Genomic DNA, 20461 nt, shown 5'->3' with positions numbered 1-20461 from the left:
GCTCTGTGCCTGTTTCCCCACGTGGGCCGTGGGGGGAACTCCCAGAGCTACCTCTCGGGCGAGCGCAGAGCCCACCATGCCGGGGGGAGACCCGTGCTTCGGGACCCTCCCTCACTGCCACCCTCTGCCTGCCTCTCGGCCGGCACCTGGGGAGCCTGCGCCCGCCCATGCCTGGCAGCCACTTTGCCTTCCCCCCGCCCACCCCACCCCTGCACAGGGACACGGCCACACCTCAGCATCCAGCCTGGGCAAGTAGCGGGCACCCTGATACATGCTTCCTGGAGGTGGCAGCACGTGGCAGTCACCGACAATCAACCTGAGTCGGGAGCGGAAGGCCTAAGGTCTCAGGACCCAAAGGACCAACCCAGCCACCGGCCCGGGGGACCGTGAAGGACCCGTGTGCCTCTTCAGCACTCCTGGGGCGAGCCCGAGGGGAATACCGGGGACCCCCAGCCTGTGACTTTAGGCCCCAGGGCCAGATGGACACCACTGCCAGCTGGGTGCTGAATTCGGGGACACCCGCTGGCGCCGCATTACCTCACCCCTGCAGCCCCTCTCATCAGCTGCTGGCGGCCACGCACTCCAGCCCAAGCCTGGCTGTCTGGGTCTGCCCCTGGTGTCTCTGCCCGGTCTGCGCAGCGTACGGGACTCGTGTAAATACAGCCCTATCTGCCCCCACGAACCCACTAACCACACCACACAGCCATCGTCTGGTGGGAGGACGCCGTGGAACCAGGCAGCTCACCCGCACCTTTAATAAAACGAAGCTGTTGAACCGCACCCATGGCCTCTGGCTCCCTTCCCGAGGGCAAGCGGATGGGGGGTGGGAGGGGCCTCCACCCGGGGTCGGTGTATGGACTGCCGAACGGGCCTCCGCCAGGAGCCAGCACATGACCACAAGCTTTCAGAAGTCCTCCCTGGACAGGTCCCTAGAGGCAGAGCTGGAGTGTGACCCGGGCCCCCAGGACGGCAGCACAGGGAGGTCAGCGCACACGTCCCGGCCTGACCCCAGTGGGGGCTCCGCACAGCAGACAGGACCCTGGAGTCAGGCAGCGGCTGGAGACCAGGGCCAGGCAGGTGGGCTGTTAGCAGCTGCGGAAGGGTGCTGAAGGGCGAAGGTCCCTGGGCTGGGAGGTCACGACGTCCACGGCCAACGCTGGAGCCACGCCTGGGTTCTCTGTATACCTGTGCCCCCAGGCGTACGCTCTGGTTTCCAGTTTTGGGGGACTCTTGGGCTTAAGCAGGCTCCCCTTCTTCAGGGAAAGAGAAACCCCTCTGGGACACTCAGGGTCATGGTGTCAGGCCCCGCTGTGCTGCTCCTGAGCTCCCGTAGATCCCAGGAGAGTGGCTGCTCCCGAAGGACCTGCGCAGGGGGCCAGGCCGAGCGGACTGCACCCGGGGGGCTCTGGGGCGGGGGGAACACCCACAAGTGGATGGCTTCTGTGATGCCTCGTATAGCCACTGCTGCTCTGGTCTCCCGAAAGTCTGTCTTTTGGGGTGAAAAGCCCTTTTCAAGATCTGCTTCTGCTCCATGGCCCCCACACCCACAGGCAAAGCTTACCAGGACGGAAGCAGCCATCAGGGGCTTGCATGGGAGACGGGCCAGCTTGTCCTCATGGGGCCCAGACCAGAAGCCCCGTGTGATGCAGTCCCGCAGCTCCCAGGCCGGTCCCGCACCCCGACCGGGACCCTGCCCCGCGGGAGCGCCCACACCTTAGCTCAGGATCCTCAGGGCCGGCACCTGCCAGAGGCTCCATCTCACATCTGGGCCCTGCCGGGCAAGGGCTCCGCGCACAGCCGCAGCCACTGTGCTGGACGGAACAGAACCCTAACCCCGGCCTCTTGCAGAATCCGGGGGGCCCTGTGGTTCCGGTGGAGGTGGAGATGGCAGAGGCAGCAGAGTGGGTCCCACCAGTGGGTCCCACCAGCTCAGTCTGCCCGGGGCTCTCTAGGTCACCGGGACACACCCAGACCACAGGGGCCGGGGGTCTAAGCTGTGCCAGGTCAGGAGTCACGGGGAGCCGGGAGGCGCCCTGCCCAGGGTGCAGGTGCTCGGGCAAAGGGGTGGACCACTCAGCCCAAGGAGGCAGCTGCGGCGCCGGGCATTGCCACCTGCTTCACCTGGCCGACCTCGCGTTCCAGCTCCTCCCCCGCTCGCCGCAGCTGCTCGCATGCGAGCTTCAGCCCGTCGCCCGCCTGCTGCAGCCGCTGATTCATGGCCACGTAGGCCTGGCTCTGCTGGTAGAGCTGCTCCTGCCGGGCCTCCGAGTCCTCCGCCCTCCCGGGGAGGCCTGCAGCGTCTGGGGACGGGACATGCGCACGGGTCAGCAAGAGGGCACAGCTCATCCCCTCAGCAAAGCCACTGGAGGGAACCGACCACAGAACAAGCCTGGCGTGTGCGCGGAGGCCCGGCCCGGGTATCGGCCTCCACTCCCGCAAAGCGACCCCACGGGGGAACCACAGAGCAGGCGGGCTCCCAACCCGGTCTGGAAGTCAGACGCCAGGTCGCGCCCCCCAAACCTCCTCCCCGGCCAGCAACCTTGTGAAACCCCACAGTCCGGGAGGTGGCGCATTTCCCGCCCCCCTGCTTCCCAGAAGAGCACAGGCCCGGCGGGCACACGGCGAGGGCGGCAGGTCGCCAGAGACACGCCCAGATGCTCTCTGGCGGCCTGGCTCCCGGGTCTGGGGACAGGCGCAGACACTGGGTTTGACCAAGCCACTTCACCACCTGTGTCGGGACTAGGGAGGCCACAGGACACACGCGGCTGCAAGCAAGCTGCCCCTTGGAGGGCCCTCGCACAGCCCGGGACTGCCCCCCCACGCCCAAGACAGAACTCGTGGAGGGTCCGACCCAGAGCCAGCCCCGGCCGTGGGTGGCTCGTGCACACGAAGCAGCACCGCGCGGAGCCAAGCAGCCCGTGCTTCCTATCACGCGCTTGTCCTGTTTCAGCTCCCCAGGCACTTCTCCGCGTCCGTGTTTTCCGGACCCGTGGGGACAGCGGGGACAGTCTCCCCCAGAGGAAGGCGAGTGCACCCCGGCCCGCGGCTGGCCTGGCCCCGCGCCTCCCGGACGGGCTCCGGGACAGTTTCACGAAAGAATGCAGGAAGCCACGGGGCAGAACACAAAGCTCACCCCGGTCAGAGCCAGGGCCGCCCCGTGCCAGGGCCGGCCGGAGCCGGGAGGCGTGAAGCCGGTGGAGACATCGGGGCTGCCCAGCTGGCCGCCCCATGGCCCTCCCGCACGGCTCCGCGGCAGCCGCCGGCTCTGTGCCCACCCGCCCTCGTGGCCCCGAGACCCCAACGTCCTGCCATGTCCCTTGTCACCACGCATTCTCGCCTCCGCAGGTGAAAAAGGAAAATCTCCTCTTTTCCTTTGAACGTCCACGCGCTGCGCGGGATCCAGAGCCGGCTCCGTCCCCCGAGCCGCCGGGCGCGCCCGAGCGCGATCTGGCCGGTGGGGTGGGTGGTGCGGCGGTGGAGCTGCGGCTCCGGCTGCAGCTGGGCCGCGCCGCCCTTGCCCCTGCGCCGGGGTCTCGGGGGCGTCCCTTCCGTCCCCGTACCTTCCGGGGCCAGCGCGGTGAAAACCGGGTCGTCGGAGGGCGCACCCTGCACGTCCTCCAGGATCTGCTCCACCGTGGGGGGCGCCGGGCGCGTGGGCAGCACCACTCGCTTCTTGGCCTTGGAACCCATCCCTGGAGGCGAGAGAAGAGGGCGATGACGGGGACGTCCGTCCGCCTCTCCGCCCTTCCCCGGGCCCTTCCTCCCGCCCAACGAACTCCTACACATCCGCCGGAGCCCCGTTCCCGGGGAACCCGCCCCGCCCCGCCCCGCCCCGCCCCGCCGGACTCGCTTCGCCTCTGGCCCTCCCGACGACCGACAACATGGGGCCAGGGGTTTCAGTTCCCGGCTCCCTCGCTGCCTCAGTTTCCCTGCGAAACTTTCGAGCGCCGCTGCCGCCTCACCCCGGCGCACCTACCAAGCCGCCCGAGCCGCTGAAAAGACACTTCCGCTTCCGGTCGCAGCGCGGCCCCGCCGCCGGGCTCGCGCGGCCACTTCCTGCCTCCTCCGGCTCCGGCCCGCCTCTCGCCACGCCCCCTCTTAAAGGGAGAGCGCAGAGAGGGCCTTCGTCCTGTTCTATCGGACCGAGGAGTATGCGACCTCAGCCTCCCCGGCTCGCGGTTTCCTGGAAGAGCATCGGGTGGGCGTGGGGTCCTGTCCCGGCCCCCCTCGCGGCGTCACAAAACACCGGTCCCGGTTTTCTGCCGAAAGGGGACAGGGCGCACAACCCACATGGGCTGTTGTGGGAACCAGTTACTGCCCCGGCTGTGCGGGTTACCGGGAGGTGGCCAGGGACGCTGGACGCAGGTTGGCGTCGCCTCGCCTGCTAGATCCCATCCTGGTCGCTCCTCTGGTCCCTAAAACTTCCCGCCTGGGCTCCTGCCCTGACAGCTAGGGTGGGAAGACTAGCTCAGATCAGAGGGGGGTCTGTGCCTTCCAACAGCTCTGTTGGACGTGGTCATCTGGTACCATACAGCCCACCCACCGTTTAAACTGTACGGCCGTGGTTTTGAGAGAGATGTACAACCATCACCACAGTCTAGTTCCAGAACATTCCATCACCCCAAAAAGAAGCAATGTCCTCATCAGTGGTCATTCCCTGCCTCCCGCCGGCCCCCGCGAGCCCCCTTCCTGTCCACAGAGGAGCCTGGTCTGGGCGTGTCACACACGTGGACTCACACCCCGCGTGCCCTTCTGTGTCTAGTCCCCTCCCTGCACGTTGTGGGCTCCTGTCCATCCCCGGCGCCGCACGTGGGGGGCCTCACCCGACACTCGTGGCTGAGTCGTGTTTCCGCGTGAGCGTGGACCATGTCCTGTTGGGGCACCCACAAACTAACGAGCACTCGGGTTTTTCCCACCTGAATCCCGCTGCTGAGAAGAGCCGTGTAAAGCTGGTGGGGCTGGTGGGGCGCAGGCTGGAAGCAGAATTGCTGGGTCATGTGGCAACTGCCGTGGCTTACAGAACTGCTTCATTCCCAGGGCGGCCGCCCCAGGCGGGCATATTTTGGGCACTTACCGTGTGCTCGGGGGTAAAACTCCCTCTCTTGCTCTTACGTTTGGTGAAGCAGGTGCTAAGCTTAGGGCTGCTGTGCAGGTGACGCCACCAGGGCTCTGAGGACGAGGCCCAGCACTCCCGGACCCACGCTCAAGAGTGGTGGGCGTCACGACACAGCCCCGACATGCCTCCACGGATGGACGGGTCGGCCCAATACCTCCGTCCACTCGGCCAAGAACACGAACCAGGCGCCATGCGCCGCCCCAGGGACGGACCCCGAGTCCACGACGCTCAGGGAGGGAAGCGGACCCAGGAGGCGCCACACCGTGGGAGTCCACGCGTGGGACACGTCCAGACCAGGCTCCTGCACGGACAGGGAGCGGGGGAAATCCAGCTTGAGGTGAGCGAGAGCAGCGTACCTCCAGCCACTAACTCCCCAGCCTCCCCACAACCCTCGGGAGCAGAAAAGGAGGATAATCTCTATCCAGGCCCTCTGTGCGGGGCAGGAGAGCAGCGGGATGGTCCCTGAAGAGCCCGCTTCGGTGAGTTCTCGGCGTTAAAGAGCAGGCTGCCCGGCAGGCCGCCCGTGGAGTCTGCCACAGCTGGCCATCCGCGAGCGGGCCTCACCCCCTTGCCTCTGCGGACCGCTGAGTCCTCCGGGGCCTGACGTCTGGGAGAGGACAGTTCCCGCGCGGGCTCGGAGGAAACCCGGACCCTGCCAAGGGGACGGGGGCCTGCCCCAGCCCCAAAGGAGACGGCAGACTGGGTACCTCCTAATCAACCTTTATTTGCAAACTCTGACGTCGGATGTGGTGCCCGAGACTCCGATCATTGGATCCCCTCGCCCTCCCACCCACTGCTGGGGCTGGGAAGGAAGGGTGGTCACAGCCCGACCTCGGCCCCACCCCCCCCACCCCCAACTGTGTAACTAGACTTTTCTCTCTCTCTCTTTCACCTGGACCTGCCCATTTCGGGTCCAGGATTCTGTACAGGCCGCCCCTGGCCCGAGCCCTGTGGTCACCCAGGGCCTTCTCGGGGTAGACTCTCACATCCCCAGCCCGGGTTCCAGTCCGAAGCAAAGGAGCAGGACAGCGGTGCCTGCCCAGGCCTGTGTCTGCCCTAGTCAGATGGCTCTAGGTTCCCGCCAGAGGCCGGCCCTGGGGTGGCAATGGTGGGGAGGCCCGGCACGGAGGGGGCCCCCCCATGGCGGCAGGCAGCCTCCCGACAGGATGCTGCAGAGGAAGGGGCACCCCAAGGCCATGGCCAACAAGGCCATCACCGCAGCCTGGGCTTGGCCATGGTGGCAGCTGGGCTGGGCCACTGCAGTGGGCTGGGGGGTGCTGTTGGGAGGGACAGGTCCTGAGCAGGAGCCCCGAAGCTCGTCCAGCGTGTACGAAGGGGGGCAGGTGGTGCAGTTGAGCGGGGACCCCCCGCGGCAGGTGTAGCAGGAGGCGTGGCAGCTGGAGCAGATGCGCAGGGTGGGTGTCGCCGAGCGCCCAGGCCCCGGGGTCACTGCCTGCTGGGTGTGGCTGAAGTACCTTGGAGGGCAGTAGGCCAGGCAGAGGTGGCCCAGGATGTAGGAGGGGCTGTGGCATTCTGTACGGGGGACACATACACGGGGGCATGAGGCCGAGGCCCGTCGCCCAGCTGCCATCCCTTCCCAGGCTGCACACGCACACTGCCCACTGCTGCCGCCTCCCAGCAGGCAGGCCGGGCCCCGCCAGGCACTCACCCTGGCACAGCCCCTCCGTGTCCCGCTGCACACACGCGCTGCTGGTCACCTGGGGGCCGGAGGGCCGCGCGGTCATGTCCTCGGCCGTCCCGTAGAGCAGCAGCGTGTAGCGGTACAGCGTCCCTGGGCAGGGGTTGCGGTGGGCACGGGGAGGAGGGGGAGAGGCTGTTGGCCACCTGGACCTGCCCTTTTGGGCCCCTCTCCCCAGCCCCCCGACCCCAAGCTGGAGTCCCCGACCCCCATGGCGCCCAGGCTGAGCACCACTGACTGGGCGCACTCGGCGCCAGACGCACCCGCCCAGTCTCCCAGGGAGACTGCCAGGAGCCCCTCAGCAGCGGGGTGCCCGGGAGGCCCCAGAGCCCGAGGCCCCAGCCTGCCTGTAGCTCTCACCCGTGTTGAAATAGTAGCCCTTGTTTTCCAGGCCCAGAGTCCACAAGCCCTGCGGGTCCTCATCCCAGAAGTGGGTGGACATGAAGATCCAGTTGTTGTAGCCTTGGCCGCTGACATCCAAGGGTCTGGGACAGACGGCAGGGTGTGGGGTGGAGGCCACGTGCTGGTGGCTGGTGGCTGGGGGGGCTCCCACAGTGGGCGGCGTGGTGAGCCGGGCGTCCAGCCAGCACAGAGCCCCCCCCAGACCCGGCCTGACCCCGCGGTGAACACTCGCCACCAGCCCGGTCCTCCGCCCCCGTACCTGATGGCCACGAGCGTGGAGCGGGTCCCCATGGGGCTGGTGAGTGAGATCTCCAGGTCCCCCCGGCGGCTATAGGACAGCGACAGCTGCACCTGCACGTGCTCCAGTGAGCGGATGTAGTTGGCACGGCCCGCGCAGGCCGACACATTCTTCCTCACTCGCATCAGCGGCAGGATAGGGCTAGGGGCGGCGTGGGGGGTGAGGGCCCCTCCTGCGGGCCTGCTGGGGGGATGGGCAGCCAGCAGGCGGGGTCTGGGCTCAGTTCGAGGGGCCCACCCTCTCCTCTGATAGATGGGGAAGCAGAGGCCTCGGGACCAGCCCCCTCCCAGGGCAATGACAGGTGCGGGGAGGTGAGGGGCGAGCCCAGGGGCGGGGGCGGCTGAGGAGGGCGCTCACGTGGGGGTGTGTACGACCCGGATGGCGCATTTCTGCTGGGGCTGCGTAGGCAGCCACGTCCGAGCCAGGTCCACCAGCAGCCTGGCGTCCAGCAACCCGTAGCCATAGTGGTGGCTCACTGCGCGGAGGGGCGGTCACACACTCTCCACGGGCACGGCGCCCCAGTCCCCTCCAGCCAGCCCTGCCTCACCTTGGCGCCCTACGCCGTTGGTCCTCCAGTCCTCAGCCTGGAGCTGTGCTGGCCTGGACGCCCGGACCACCAGGTGCTGCATGTCCCTCCAGGTCAAGAACGGGCTGGGGGCAGGCGAGGGCAGGTGAGCTGGGGCCGTGTGAGGGGAGAGCGCGGGAAGCGGGCGCCCCTCCGTCACCTACTTGGCCTCCAGAGCCAGGGCGATCATGCCCGCAGCCAGCGGGGCCGAGGCCGAGGTGCCCGTGTGTTTGTCCGTGCACTGGTGGTGCAGGTCTGTGGTGACCTAGGGGCAGACAGGGGTACTTGGGGGGCCTGGTACACATGAAAAGCCAGGCTGGGTTCGAGAAGGTACCGCGGAGATCCCGCCAAGAATAGGGCCCTGAGGGCCCCCGGGTCACACACCGGGGGAGCTGGCCCTGCCTGGGAGACAGGAGAGCGTGTGAGGGGCTGTCACAGGGCAGCCTTGGAAGGAGGTAAAGTGGGGGGCAGGAGGGAAGGTGGGGAGAGGGGACAGGTAGAATGGGAGGAGAGAAAAACATGCAGGAAGGAGGAGAGTATCGTGGGGGAGGGGGCAGGGGACAGGCGGGGAGGGGACAGGGGACAGGCGGGGAGGGTGGCAGGGGACAGGCAGGGGACAGGCAGGGAGGGGGCAGGGGATAGGCGGGGAGGGGGCAGGGGACAGGCGGGAAGGGGACAGGGGACAGGCAGGGGACAGGCGGGGAGGGGGCAGGGGACAGGCAGGGGACAGGCGGGGAGGGGACGGGATAGGCAGGGGACAGGCAGGGGACAGGTGGGGAGGGGGCAGGGGACAGGCAGGGGACAGGCGGGGAGGGGACAGGGGATAGGCGGGGAGGGGGCAGGGGACAGGCGGGGAGGGGGACAGGGGATAGGCGGGGAGGGGGCAGGGGACAGGCGGGGAGGGGGCAGGGGACAGGCGGGGAGGGACAGGGGCCAGGCGGGGAGGGTGGCAGGGGACAGGCAGGGAGGGGGCAGGGGACAGGCGGGGAGGGGGCAGGGGACAGGCAGGGGACAGGCGGGGAGGGGGCAGGGGACAGACGGGGAGGGGGCAGGGGACAGGCGGGTAGGGGACAGGGGCTAGGTGGGGAGGGGACAGGGGACAGGCAGGGGGACAGGCAGGGGATAGGCGGGGAGGGGGCAGGGGACAGGCGGGGAGGGGGGCAGGGGACAGGCGGGGAGGGTGGCAGGGGACAGGCGGGGAGGGGGCAGGGGACAGGGCGGGGAGGGGACAGGGGACAGGCGGGAAGGGGGCAGGGGACAGGCGGGGAGGGGGCAGGGGACAGGCGGGGAGGGAGGAGACCCAGCAGGGCACTCACGATCTGCGGGTCGGCGGCCACGCCGCTGCTGTACGTGGTGGTCAGCGTAGAGGCGCAGGCCTCGCTGTACCAGGGCACGCGGCCGTGCCGGGTGGTGCTGCCCACCGAGAGCGTGTGGATGCTGTTGGTGTAGCCGTCACAGTTGCAGTTGTCATAGTGCAGGCCGCCGTTGCCCGACGCCCAGACGAAGAGCGTGCCCAGCCCACCACGGCCCTGCACACAGGGACGGGGGACCGGGCTGGGGGCGTCGGCCTGGAGAGCAGGCCCAGGCCCGCCCAGGCCCGCCGAGGCCCCGAGGCCCCGGGGTGCGCTCACCTTGGTCACGCCGCGCCTGAAGGCCTCCCGGGTGAGGATGCCGGGGCCGTCCACGGTGCGGCCGTCGTCCTCGGGGCCCCAGCTGGCGCTGTAGATGTGGATGTGCTGCGGCTGCAGGCTCAGCGACTGAGCCTCGATAACGTCCGTGATGGTGCCGTCCAGCATGCGCACGCCTGCGCGGGCGGCCGCGGGACGGGGCGTCAGGCCTCGGGGAGGGTCCCACCGCACCCCCACCCCTGGCGGCCCGTATCCCCCAGCGGTGCCTCCCCGGGGGCACGAGCCAGACCCCGCGTACCTCCGATGCGGGCATTGTAGGCGACGCCCGTGCCGCAGAACCCGTTGTTTGCTATGGCTGCCACCTCCCCAGCACAGCGGGTCCCGTGCCTGGTGCCAAGGCGAGAGGGGAGCCCGTTACAGCCCCCCACCGGCTCCCGCCAGGCACCGGGGGCTGCCTGCCCTCACACCCCGGAGGGTGCCAGGCTCACCGGTTCTCATCACTGGGCGTGTATCGCGGCTGGGGGTCTGGGTCATAGTCATTGAAGTCATAGCTGGCCAGGGGGTCCTGGGGGCGCAGTGGGGACATGAGGGACGGGGGCTGTGGGACCTGGGGCAGCCTCCACCCCTGCACACCGGACCCCACAGCCTCACGTAGTTGGCCCAGAGGTCCGGGTGGTCCTTCTCGATGCCGTCGTCCAGGACAGAGACCACAACGCCCTGCCCCGACAGCCCCTGGCTCCAGGCCTGCAGGATGTTCAGGTCCGGCTGCACCTTGTTGTTCTGTGTGAGGCGGGTACACTGGGGTCAGGGGCGCTCTGGCCCCACCCCACCCAGCCCCCCAGCCCAGCCGCCTCACCATGTACCACTGCTTGGGGAACCAGGGGTCTGTGGGTACCACCACCGAGCGCTTCACCCGCCGCCGCAGCGTCTGCTGCTCGAACCACTGCACCTGGAGGCGGATGCACACTGCAGGGGCTGCCGGACCCCAGAAGCCAGCCACCCTCCACCCATGCCCCTTCTGGGGCCCTGCCCCTCCCCGTCTGTCCCACCGATCCCCGGCCAGAGGGCCTGGGGCTGCTTCTACGGCGGACGGGCCTCGCCCCCAGGTCCTCCAAGGGGAGATCGCTGGTGGGGCCACAGCTTGGTGGGATGTGTCCCAACTGTCCACCGCCTGTGCTGGGTCCCTCATGGTGTTGGACAGGACCTGGGACCTTGTGTCTGCTGAGGCTATTCTCTAGGGTCCCCACGTGCCTGGGGCTCTGCCTGCAGAGAGGACCAAGGTCCTCAGATCACCAGTCCCCTGGGCTCACTGACATGTGGCTACTGCTTTTTAAGTCCAAGCCTGCCCCTTTCCTAGTCCCTGTTCTAGATCCTTCTGCCCAAGACCTGCCCATCTCCCCCCAGCCCCATAGTGGCCATTTCTACTACTCCTTCCCATCCCTTGCAAGACATCCCTGGATGAGCATACCTGCCTCCTCCCTGCTTCCCTCTCTGCTCTCCTCCCTCTCTACAACACTGTAGCATCACCCCTGCTGAGACCCTCCCATGCTGCCCCCCTCCAGGGACCACAAAGCTCTGCTTTACCTGGCCCTCACCAGCTTCCCTCTGCTACAGCCACAGTGGCTCCCTCACCCTGGGACCTTTGCCCATGCTGTTCTGCCTGGCCCAGACTGTTCCTCAGACCTCTGCCCTTCCTTCCACCTTGCTGCTCTCCCACCCCCCAAAACCAGTTCACGTGCCCTCACCCCCATCTCAGTGATGGGGCAATCGTCTCCCCGTCTGCCCAGCTTCAGACTTGGAAGCTGGCCCCCTGATTTCTCTCTGTCCCCCAAATCCAGTGCATTGGCAAACCCCATCTGGAAACAGCAACTTCTGTCCCCAATGCTCCCAGTGGGTTTCAAGTACAGAGCCTCTTGCCTCCCTGCTGATCAGCCCCGGGGCCCAGCCCGCACCCCAGCAAGTCTCCTGAGGCTTTGCAGACTCAGCCCCGGCCCCCAACTCCCCAACCTGGCACCCCTCTGAGCCTCTCACAGTCTCGCTGGATGACTTCAGGCAGGATTCCTACTCTGGAGCCGTTGCTTCTGTCCTAAAAAGGGCCACTTCCCTTCCCATGGTACCTGCTGTCTTTATGGAGTACAGAGGAATCTTGATCTTTCAGGGTGAGATAGAGGAGGGGAGTGGGGGGGGGCAACAAGGAACGTGGACAGCGGGCCGGGCCCTGAGGTGAGCACAGCACCCCTTGGGAACCCGTTGCTGTCCACAGGCGGGGGGAAGGGGACACCAAGTGGAAACCCAGACTCAAGAGAGAGCAGGTGACTTGAGTAACAGGAGGTGGCCAAGGCCCCCAGGCCAGGCTCACCTTGGGGTCTTTCTTTAGGCGCAGGCGATGGCCCCAGTGTGGGGTCAGGGACTGCTGGACCACGCCCCGGTGCCGCAGGTGGTAGTACTGCCCGTCAGGAAAGATCTGGGAACGTGGGGAAGCATCCGCAACCATGGCACCTGGCTCCGAGAGGGAGCCCCCCAGGACAGTGGCCCACACTTCTTGCTTGCGACCTCCCCCAGCCAGGTGCCCTCCGGAGGTCCCAGGATCTAAAGCTGGTCGAGGCGAGGGTGGGCTGCGGGGGTTCTTGACCTCTTGGGTAGCCCTCCCATCTCCGGGCTCCAGGGTGGTCCAGCCCCGGCCCTCCTGTTCTTTGGGGTCCTACCCACCTGCCCCAGGTTGACGAAGCCGAATTTGCGCGCCAGGCGCTCGGCCTCCCGGTAACCCTGGGACACCCGCACGGCCCAGCTGCTGACATAGATGGGGGCCCGGGCCGAGGACCACCCCACAGGCAGGGGGCCAACGAGGGCCAGGCCCAGGGCCACTGCAAGGCGCAGCCAGAGCGCAGTCCGGGCGGGCCGCATGGCGGCGGGGGCGGGGCCGGGCCGGGGCCTCCGAAAGCCCCTCCCAGGCCCAGGCGCCCGCCCCGCCCCCGAGGCCATAGCAACCCCTGGAAGGCTTCAACTCCCAGAGGGCCTTGCGGCTCCCCCTTGAGGAGCGCGAAGATCCGCCCGAGGTCGGGGGGGACCTACGCCCGCCCGCGTCTCCCGCAGACCTAAGCCCTCCGGACCCTCGGTCTCCCCGATTTGGACAGTGACCAAATCTTCCGACCAAGAGGACCTGCTTCCCCGTTGCTAGCCTTGGGCACGCCCCTTTGTCTGGCTCCTCCCACTTTCTTGCACACCCCTCCCTCTTGAATCAGCCCTGCCTCCTGCCCCGTCCAACCGGACTTGTTCTTCCCAGTAAGTCCCGCCTCCTGAATTTAGCTCCGTCCCATCCCCCTGCCCTGAGATTCTGGGCCTCCTCCTTTATGATCAGCCCCGCCCCTCCCCTCTTCTCGCCAATCAGCTCTGGTCTTTCTCTGGGTCCTCCCACCAGCTCCGCCCCCACGACGGCTCAGCCAATAATCCCCGGCCATGACCCCGCCCCTCCAATCCTCTACGTCCCGCCCCCGCTCCGCCAATCGGCACCCTCTGCCTCCGGGCCCCGCCCCCTTCTCCCGGAGTCGCGGCGGCCGCGGCCGCGGCCCGCCAGAGGGCCATGCGGCAGGGGAGACGGGGCAGGCCCCACCTCCTTTGTCCGCCCTGCCCTCCCATTGGCCAGAGCGGGGGGCAGGGGGCGGAGACCATCTCGGGGGCGGAGACCAGCCCGGGGGCGGAGCCGAGCTGCTCGCGCCTGGGGAAGGCGGCACGCGCGCTGCGGGGCCGGTGCGCGGGGCAGCGGTCGAGCTCGGGCTGCCAGCCCCGGGCCCGCCGGTGCCATGGACGGCCTGCGGCAGCGCTTCGAGCGCCTTCTGGAACAGAGGAACTTGGCCACCGAAGCGCTAGGGGCTCTCGAAGCCAAGACAGGTGTCGACAAGCGGTACTTGGCCGCGGGTGAGCCGTCCGGGGCGCTGGGGGCCGTTGCCCCATTTCACCATCGGGCACATTGAGGTCCTGGGGCACCTGGGTCCCGGACCTGACCCTTTCCGGCTGGCGCCTTCTGCGGGGTCGGGGCTCCGACGGCGCGGCGCACCCCACTGCCCCCGCAGGGAGACGGAGATCCTGGGGAGGGGTCGTGGACCCCTTTGCCTCCACCTGCGACCTCTCCCCTGCCCCGCAGTGCGACCTCGGGCTAGTGTCACCCCCTCTCTCGGCCCCTGAATTACCTCCACTCCCATCCTCGGGTCTGGAGGCCGTTGCTGCCCCTTACCTGGTGGCCCTGGGTGACCGCCAGGCCAAAGTCCGGTTCTTCCAGTTGCTCTGTATGCCCTGGGGGAGGCAGCCAGTGCCCTGGGAGTCTTGCCACAACCCAGGTCCCAGCAAGTTAGAGATCTTACCGTTTTCTCATTTTTTCGAGAAGGATGCTGCTCCAGGCCAGGAGGGGAAGGGTCCCTCCCCTCTCTCCTCCCTCCATTGTTTTCCTGCCAGTACCCCCCCTTGGCCTGCCCTCTCCCTCTCCTCCCCAACGGCTCCGGCCCACTGTGCGTGGATAGTTGAGCTGGGTAGTTTGACTGCGGAGGTAGAGTTGGAGAAATACTGGAGGGGGGACCCTAGAGACGGGGTCCGGCTGCTCCGGCCTGTAAGGGACCATCCTGGGATGGAGTAGCCTGGCTGATGGTCCAGCTTCTCCAGCCCAGTAAAGCCTCTTCCTTTCTTCCTCAGTGACCTTAGGTGGCCCCAGGCAGGCTCCCAGACTGTCTAGCAAGCACTCCTTAAATGCCTTCCTCCCCTCTTTTTCCGTGTTCCAGGCCCGCCAGTGCTTCCACCTCTTCCAGGAAGCCCCCCTGGAATGGGCCACAGGGACACTTTGTCCAGACCTGACAGGGGGCTTGGGTGAGGACAGGGGTATATATTTTGAGCACCTTACGTGTGCAGATCCGCGGGGGCTTCTTTCCTTCTGTTGCCCTCAGCGGGGGGTGTTCCCGTGCCCGGCAGCCGGGGAAAGGGCCACATTTACTGCCCCAACCATTGTCCCCAACCATGTTGGCACAGCCAGGAACCTGACCCTGGAAGCAGGCCCTGACTTCTCTGCCGACTTTCCACACCCTTGGTACCCGTGGGCAGGAAATTTAGGTCATAGAGCACCGGGGAGGGGCCCGTGGGGAGGTTGGGAGTCACAGGGAGGAAACTGAGGCCCAGAGGGTTCGAGGCTTTGCCGGAGGCCGCCTCTGCCACCTGCCCAGTCCTGAGCATCCAGCCCTCCCTCACCGCCCCACCCCCAAGCCCCATCTGTTGCTGAGCTCTGGGGCTGTGCCCTCCTCCTGTGTCCAAGGTCACCTGCCCATTGCTGAGGCTGCAGGAAAAGGGATGGAGGGGACAGGTGCCCTAGGAAAGCCGCTCCGCCCCACCTAGCCGTTTCCCCTCATCCAGGCCTGGGAACTCTTGAACCCCAGCCGCCCCAAACAATCAAATCCCCAGCCCAGATCACAAAGGAGGAGACCCAGAGGAGGCAGTGACCAGTGACTCCTCCACTGGGGAGGCTCCCCTCCTGCTCCTGACCCCAGGCCCTGGGGATAAAGACTAATGCAGGTGGAGGGAAGGCGGGGGGCCGGGGACGGGACTCTGGCCTTTGGTACCCCAGTGACCTCTGTCTCTGCAGATAACAGCCTGGGGGGGAGGCAGGCTCTGTGCGTGACCTTGGGCCTCACTTCCCAGCTTCCCATGTTGTTCTGGCCCACGAGCCACAGCAGGGAACTGCTGGGACCTGTCCCACGAAGCACTTAATAAGCGCGGTATGTGCCATTACGCGCTCCTGGCCCCCCGCTCCCCTAACAGTGTTTTCCCGAAGTTCTCATTTCTCATCGCTGGGAATGTGCTTGTGTGCCTAGAGGTGCCGGCCCTCTGTGGAATGGTATTTAGCTCTCCCCATGGCAACCCTGGGAGGCAGGGCCATGACTGCCCCTTTGACAGCTGGAGAAACTGAGGCTCCAGGCCGCGAGACTTGCTTGGTGTCACGTGGTAGGTGGGAAAGCAGAGGGCTCTCCGGGGCCCGGGGCACTCTGCTGTGCTTAGCTGTCTCCTACTCAGAGAAGGGTCCTCACACGGGGCCCAGCTGTCCCCCTCAGGACACTGGGCGATGTCTGGGGACATGACATGGGTTCTCCTGGCACCGAAGGGGTGGGGCCAGGGATGCTGCTCAGACCCCCAATGCCCAGGACGCCCCCACAGAAGATGATCCCTCCCGGATTGTCTGCAGGGGTGGAGACAAAAAGCTCTGCTGAGATCCGAGTTACAAATGTTGCCTTTCTCTGCTCCCCGGGAATCAGGCCTTACTGGCAGAGCGGCCTTTTTTTTAGGTTTTCCTCCCATCCCTACATTCACATGCTTGGCCCTTGTGCCCCCCGGTCCCACAGGACCTGGAGTAAGCAGCTACAGTGGCAGATGGTCACACATTCATTCAACAAACGTTTACTGGGCGGCCGTTCTACCTGTCAGGGCCAAGGTCCCCGCCTGCCCTTGGGGAGCTCACAGTCCGGAGGTTGGGGACAGACTGACCGGATAAGTGGTTACAGACACAGAACATGGGGCTCAGGGCGTGGTGGGGGTCATCCGGGGGCTGCAGGGGCAGCAGACACATCCTGGAGGGGCCCCTGAGGCTTCTGGGAGCGTGGTTGTTGCCGACTGGGTCGGTGGGGCCAGGCGGCGGCTGAGGGCCCCGGGGCGCAGCGCGGAGGTGCCGCCCGCCCACACCGTCTCTTCCGCAGGGGCCGCCACTCTCCTCAGCCTGTATCTCCTCTTCGGCTTCGGGGCGTCTCTACTGTGCAATGTAATCGGCTTTGTGTACCCAGCATATGCTTCGTGAGTGCCCGCTGGCTGTCCGTGGCCGGGGAGGGGCCGTTGGGGGCTGTGGATCGCCCCTGACTCTGCCCACCTCCGCCAGAATCAAAGCCATCGAGAGCCCAAGCAAAGACGACGACACTGTGTGGCTCACCTACTGGGTGGTGTACGGCCTGTTCGGGCTGGCCGAGTTCTTCAGCGATCTACTCCTGTCCTGGTTCCCTTTCTACTACGCGGGCAAGGTGGGGGCCCCCGGAACCACCCGGGACTGTGCCGCCTCCTGGGGTGCGATGGGGAGACTCAGCCCCCTGTCTGAGGAAGTCGGCCCGTCCGATGGGGGAGGTCCAGGCCCGTGCCCAAGGGGTGTCCGACGGGGGAGGTCCGGGCCGTCCCCGAGGGTGTCCGACGGGGGAGGTCCAGGCCCGTGCCCAAGGGGTGTCCGACGGGGGAGGTCCGGGCCGTCCCCGAGGGTGTCCGACGGGCGAGGTCCGGACCCGTGCCTGAGGGTCACAGAGTGTAACGCTCGCCCTGTGCCCGCAGTGCGCCTTCCTGTTGTTCTGCATGATCCCGGGGCCGTGGAACGGGGCGCACATGCTGTATCATCGCGCCATTCGTCCGCTCTTTCTAAAGCACCACGAGGCCGTGGACAGCGTCGTGAGAGAGTTCAGCGGGCGAGCTCTGGACGTGGCAGCGGGAATAACCCGGGACGGTGCGTGCTCCCTGGGCGCGGGGCTGTCCATCTCTCCCGGCCCCGCCACCCCTGCTCGGTCGCACTCCTGCCCTCCTCTGCCGCCCCCCCCCCCCCGCGACCGGCCTCCCTCCGGCTCCAGCCCCTCACTGTCAGCCTCTCTCTCATTCGCTTTCGGGAACCAGTGCTGCAGACCCTGGCCCGCGGCCGGGCTCTCGTCACCCCCACAGCTGCCCTGGGAGCTGACCGTACGTAGCCGCCCCCCACCCCGGGACGCGGGGCCTGTGCAGGTGCCGCACGGCCTGCCCTGTAGCTAGCTGGCCCCGTGGGGGATGGGGCGACGGCCCCCGCCCCCGCCCCGGGCCTGCAGGTGCAGCCAGGCCTGCCTCACCCCCGTGGCCGGTCTCTTCGCAGCCAAAGCAAGCGTGAGTCTGCTCCAGAAGGACAAGTGAAGGCCTCGCCTAGCGTGTCCACACAGCTGCCGGCTGGCGAGCTGGGGGGCACACGCCAGCCCAAGTCGTCCACGGATTCCTCGGCGCACTCCCGGGTGGGACCCTCCACCAGCCCCTCGTCCGGGAGCAAGCCGGCCCCCTCACGCACCACCTTCGGCCCGTCCCCGCGGCGCTCCCCAGCCAGCGCCTCCCGGCTGCCTGGCAAGTCCCGGGGCCAGCCGCGGTCGCGGGCCAGCTCCTCCAGCCAGCGACCCCGGGCTGCCAGCCAGCAGCAGCCCCGGCCACCTGTCACCTCCTCGGGCCACGCCCAGACGGCCCCCGAGGCCTCAGGCTCCACCGTGCTGCGCCCCAGCCCCTCCTCCAGCCAGGCCCCCGCCGCCGTGCAGTCCCCCAGCGGCACCACCGTCCCCACGCAGCCCCCCACCAAAGCCTCAGAGGGGCCCGGGGACCCGGCCCCCGAGTCCTCCCAGTCCGGCGGTCAGCAGGAGAAGGAGCCCTCGGCGCAGTCCAACGGCAGCAGCTCGGACACCGAGTTGCCCGTCTCCGGCCCATCCGAGTCCTCTCTGGAGGCCACCTCCGAGTCCAGCACGGAGGTCACCTGCCACTGGACCCACCCCGGACCCCCGCTGCGGTGCCTGCAACACTGCTGGAGGCTGAGACACCTCGCCTGCTAGCGAGGGCTCAATAAAGCTCCCCGGACCGACCTGGTCTGGCCCTTGGTCCCAGCGCCGTGCCTGCCATTGGGGTGGGTGGAGACCCCGGCCAGGGCCGAGCGGACGCGGGGTGGCCCCATCTGGGCTCTGCTCACTTGAGGAACCGGAGGTGGGACAGCCACGCCCACCCGCGTGTGGCCAAGGAGGCTCCCGGAGGACAGTGGGGAGAGGATGGGTGGACAAGCCCTCGCTCAGGGCGCGGATCCAGGAGAAGCCAGTCAGGGCTGGGGGTGTCTCGGGGCAGGCGAAGGAAGAGAATCACCAAGCCCTTGGCCGCTGCGGGCACCTGGAGCCCCAGCCCACGGGAGCCAGTGTCCTCTGCGCCCCGGAGACTCCCCGCCGCCTTCCCAGCCTGTTCCTGGGGGTGGCCCTGGCCATTCGTTCCAGCCTGTGCCCCCTGCAAGCGGTGTGGGGCCCAGGGCGGAGGAAGCCTTCGGTAATGGGGGGTGCCGGTGGTTGCCATCGAGTGGGTTTGTGGAAGTGGGGAGGTGGGGGCGGGTGTCACTGACGGCCCACAGTTGGTCTCTGCTTGGACACCAGGATGGCCCTAGTCCTAAAACCAGGCGGACACCCAAGGAGGGTGCCAAGCCCGCTGCAGACACAGAGGCGAAAAGAGCAAACTCAGCCCAGCGGCCTGTTAGCAAGATAGAACACCCCCTCTTTGGGGTCAGGTTCCTGGAGGCAGAGCCCGGAAGCTGCCAGGGGTGTGTGGGAGGAGCTGAGTTAGGAGGTGGTCTCAGCTGGGGGGGCAGGGCCTGGAGCGCGGGACCCGCAGGGGGCCCGTGGCTGGCCCCTGCCTCTGCCAGTCCCGAGTCTCGGCAGCCCCCGAGAGGGTCTGTGACCCTGGGGCACCTCCCATCACCCAGAGACAAGTCCCTAGCCGGACATCTGCAGTCACAGCGAGGAAGGACCTGGGACCCCGCAGTGCCCGCCACGGTCTGCCCCTCCCACACAAGGGCTGCTTCTCCAAGACTCCGGCTGATCACGACTTCTTTTTTTAAAGATGTATTTCTTTGCTAGAGAGAGAGGTTGTGCATGAGCAGGGGAAGGGGCAGAGAGAGCGGGAGAGAGGCTCAGGCAGACTCCCTGCTGAGTGCCACCCTGAGCCCGAGCCCAAATCAGGACTCGGACACTTAACGACCGAGCCCGCGGGCGCCCCCTTCACAGCTTCTGGTCGAAACACACGGGGGAGCGTTAGCAGGGCGCTGCAAGGCTGTGACTCTGTGGTTCTCAACCGGGAATAACCTCACCCCAGGGACACTGGACGGCGTTCGAAGACACTGTCGGTGTCCGTGCTGCCTCCCATGGTCCGTGGACACGTCATCCCTGTTCCTGCCAGAGCAGGCCTGGCTTGTCTGCGGCTGGTGGTGGCCCCCTGTCCCCCTGCCTGTGTCCTCACCCTTGAGAATGCCAGTGAAGGAGGAGGGAGCACTGAGAGCTGCCAGTGGGCCAATGCATTAATTAGCTCAGTCAACAAATATTGAGCGCCCACTGTATGCCAGGCCCCACTGCAACAGTCAACGGTACAGTAATGGCCCAGACAGAGAAAAATCCCTGCTCCTGAGGATTCGGGGAAGTGACCACAGTATGAAAAATATATGAGTGTTGTGGGGGGTGGTGGAATACAGCGCAGAGTTGGGAGTTGGCAGCGGCCAAGGCATGAACAGTCTGAGAAAGACCCGTCTGCACACCGTCTGCAGAAGTGGCATGAAGTTGAGTAGAGGCATGAAGGAGATAGGAAAGTCCAATCAGAGGGCATGGGTCTCATGAAAGCCAGGGCAAACCTGGTTGGGCAGAGAGAAAAGTACGTGCAAAGGTCCTGGGGCGGGACTCTGCCTGGCAGGTTAGAGGAAGAGGGCCGTGGGCAGTGTGGCTGGAGCTGAAGGAGTGAAGGGGAGAGAGGAGGTGAGTGGGTGAGGCCGACCTCGAAGATCCCTGGAAGGTGTGGTGAGGACTTTGCCTCTGCTCGGAGATGCAGGCTTTGCTGGGAGCGAGGGAGGGACCGAGCGTAATCATTTATGAGCCTCCCCTGCCTCCCGCTGCATGCTGAGAAGTCCGCATGAGTGTGGGGCACAGGGATCTCGGAATCTGCTCACCGCTGG

General features: G+C 67.1%; 3 protein-coding genes across 9 annotated transcripts; 1 reads left to right on the top strand and 2 right to left on the bottom strand.

The window, feature by feature from the left end:
• Positions 1–709: 709 nt before the first annotated feature.
• On the bottom strand, positions 710–4002 carry C6H19orf25 (chromosome 6 C19orf25 homolog). Of its 2 annotated transcripts, none has more exons than XM_044254691.1 (3): positions 3977–4002; positions 3561–3692; positions 710–2300 (listed from the first exon to the last, which is right to left on the bottom strand). In XM_044254691.1, exons 2-3 carry the CDS (start codon positions 3688–3690, stop codon positions 2074–2076), a joined length of 357 nt encoding a protein of 118 aa, XP_044110626.1. In that variant the 5' UTR covers positions 3691–3692; positions 3977–4002; the 3' UTR covers positions 710–2073. The 2 variants fall into 2 exon arrangements, with proteins under 2 accessions (XP_044110626.1, XP_044110625.1); XM_044254690.1 differs by lacking the exon at positions 3977–4002 and adding an exon at positions 3879–3924.
• A 1916-nt stretch (positions 4003–5918) lies between these two features.
• Positions 5919–12612, bottom strand: PCSK4 (proprotein convertase subtilisin/kexin type 4). 5 transcript variants are annotated; one of them, XM_044254685.1, is made up of 15 exons: positions 12418–12612; positions 12068–12172; positions 10565–10657; positions 10360–10488; positions 10197–10273; positions 10007–10095; positions 9712–9884; positions 9397–9609; positions 8245–8345; positions 8063–8166; positions 7873–7990; positions 7477–7698; positions 7176–7300; positions 6786–6908; positions 5919–6649 (listed from the first exon to the last, which is right to left on the bottom strand). In XM_044254685.1, exons 1-15 carry the CDS (start codon positions 12610–12612, stop codon positions 6177–6179), a joined length of 2340 nt encoding a protein of 779 aa, XP_044110620.1. In that variant the 3' UTR covers positions 5919–6176. The 5 variants fall into 5 exon arrangements, with proteins under 5 accessions (XP_044110620.1, XP_044110621.1, XP_044110622.1 ...); XM_044254686.1 differs by having other exon boundaries at positions 7477–7695; XM_044254687.1 differs by having other exon boundaries at positions 7477–7656.
• Positions 12613–13471: 859 nt separating this feature from the next.
• REEP6 (receptor accessory protein 6) lies at positions 13472–17723 on the top strand. 2 transcript variants are annotated; one of them, XM_044255464.1, is made up of 6 exons: positions 13472–13623; positions 16434–16527; positions 16610–16748; positions 17047–17215; positions 17380–17442; positions 17609–17723. In XM_044255464.1, the coding sequence occupies exons 1-6, from the start codon at positions 13509–13511 to the stop codon at positions 17644–17646; spliced, it is 618 nt and encodes a 205-aa protein (XP_044111399.1). In that variant the 5' UTR covers positions 13472–13508; the 3' UTR covers positions 17647–17723. The 2 variants fall into 2 exon arrangements, with proteins under 2 accessions (XP_044111399.1, XP_044111400.1); XM_044255465.1 differs by lacking the exon at positions 17380–17442.
• Positions 17724–20461: the final 2738 nt, after the last annotated feature.

This window comes from Neovison vison, chromosome 6, assembly GCF_020171115.1.
Source record: "Neovison vison isolate M4711 chromosome 6, ASM_NN_V1, whole genome shotgun sequence".
NCBI classification, from domain to species: Eukaryota; Metazoa; Chordata; class Mammalia; order Carnivora; family Mustelidae; genus Neogale; species Neogale vison.
The sequence above is the reverse complement of the archived record's forward strand: the minus strand, read 5'-3'. Positions and strand labels throughout refer to the sequence as shown.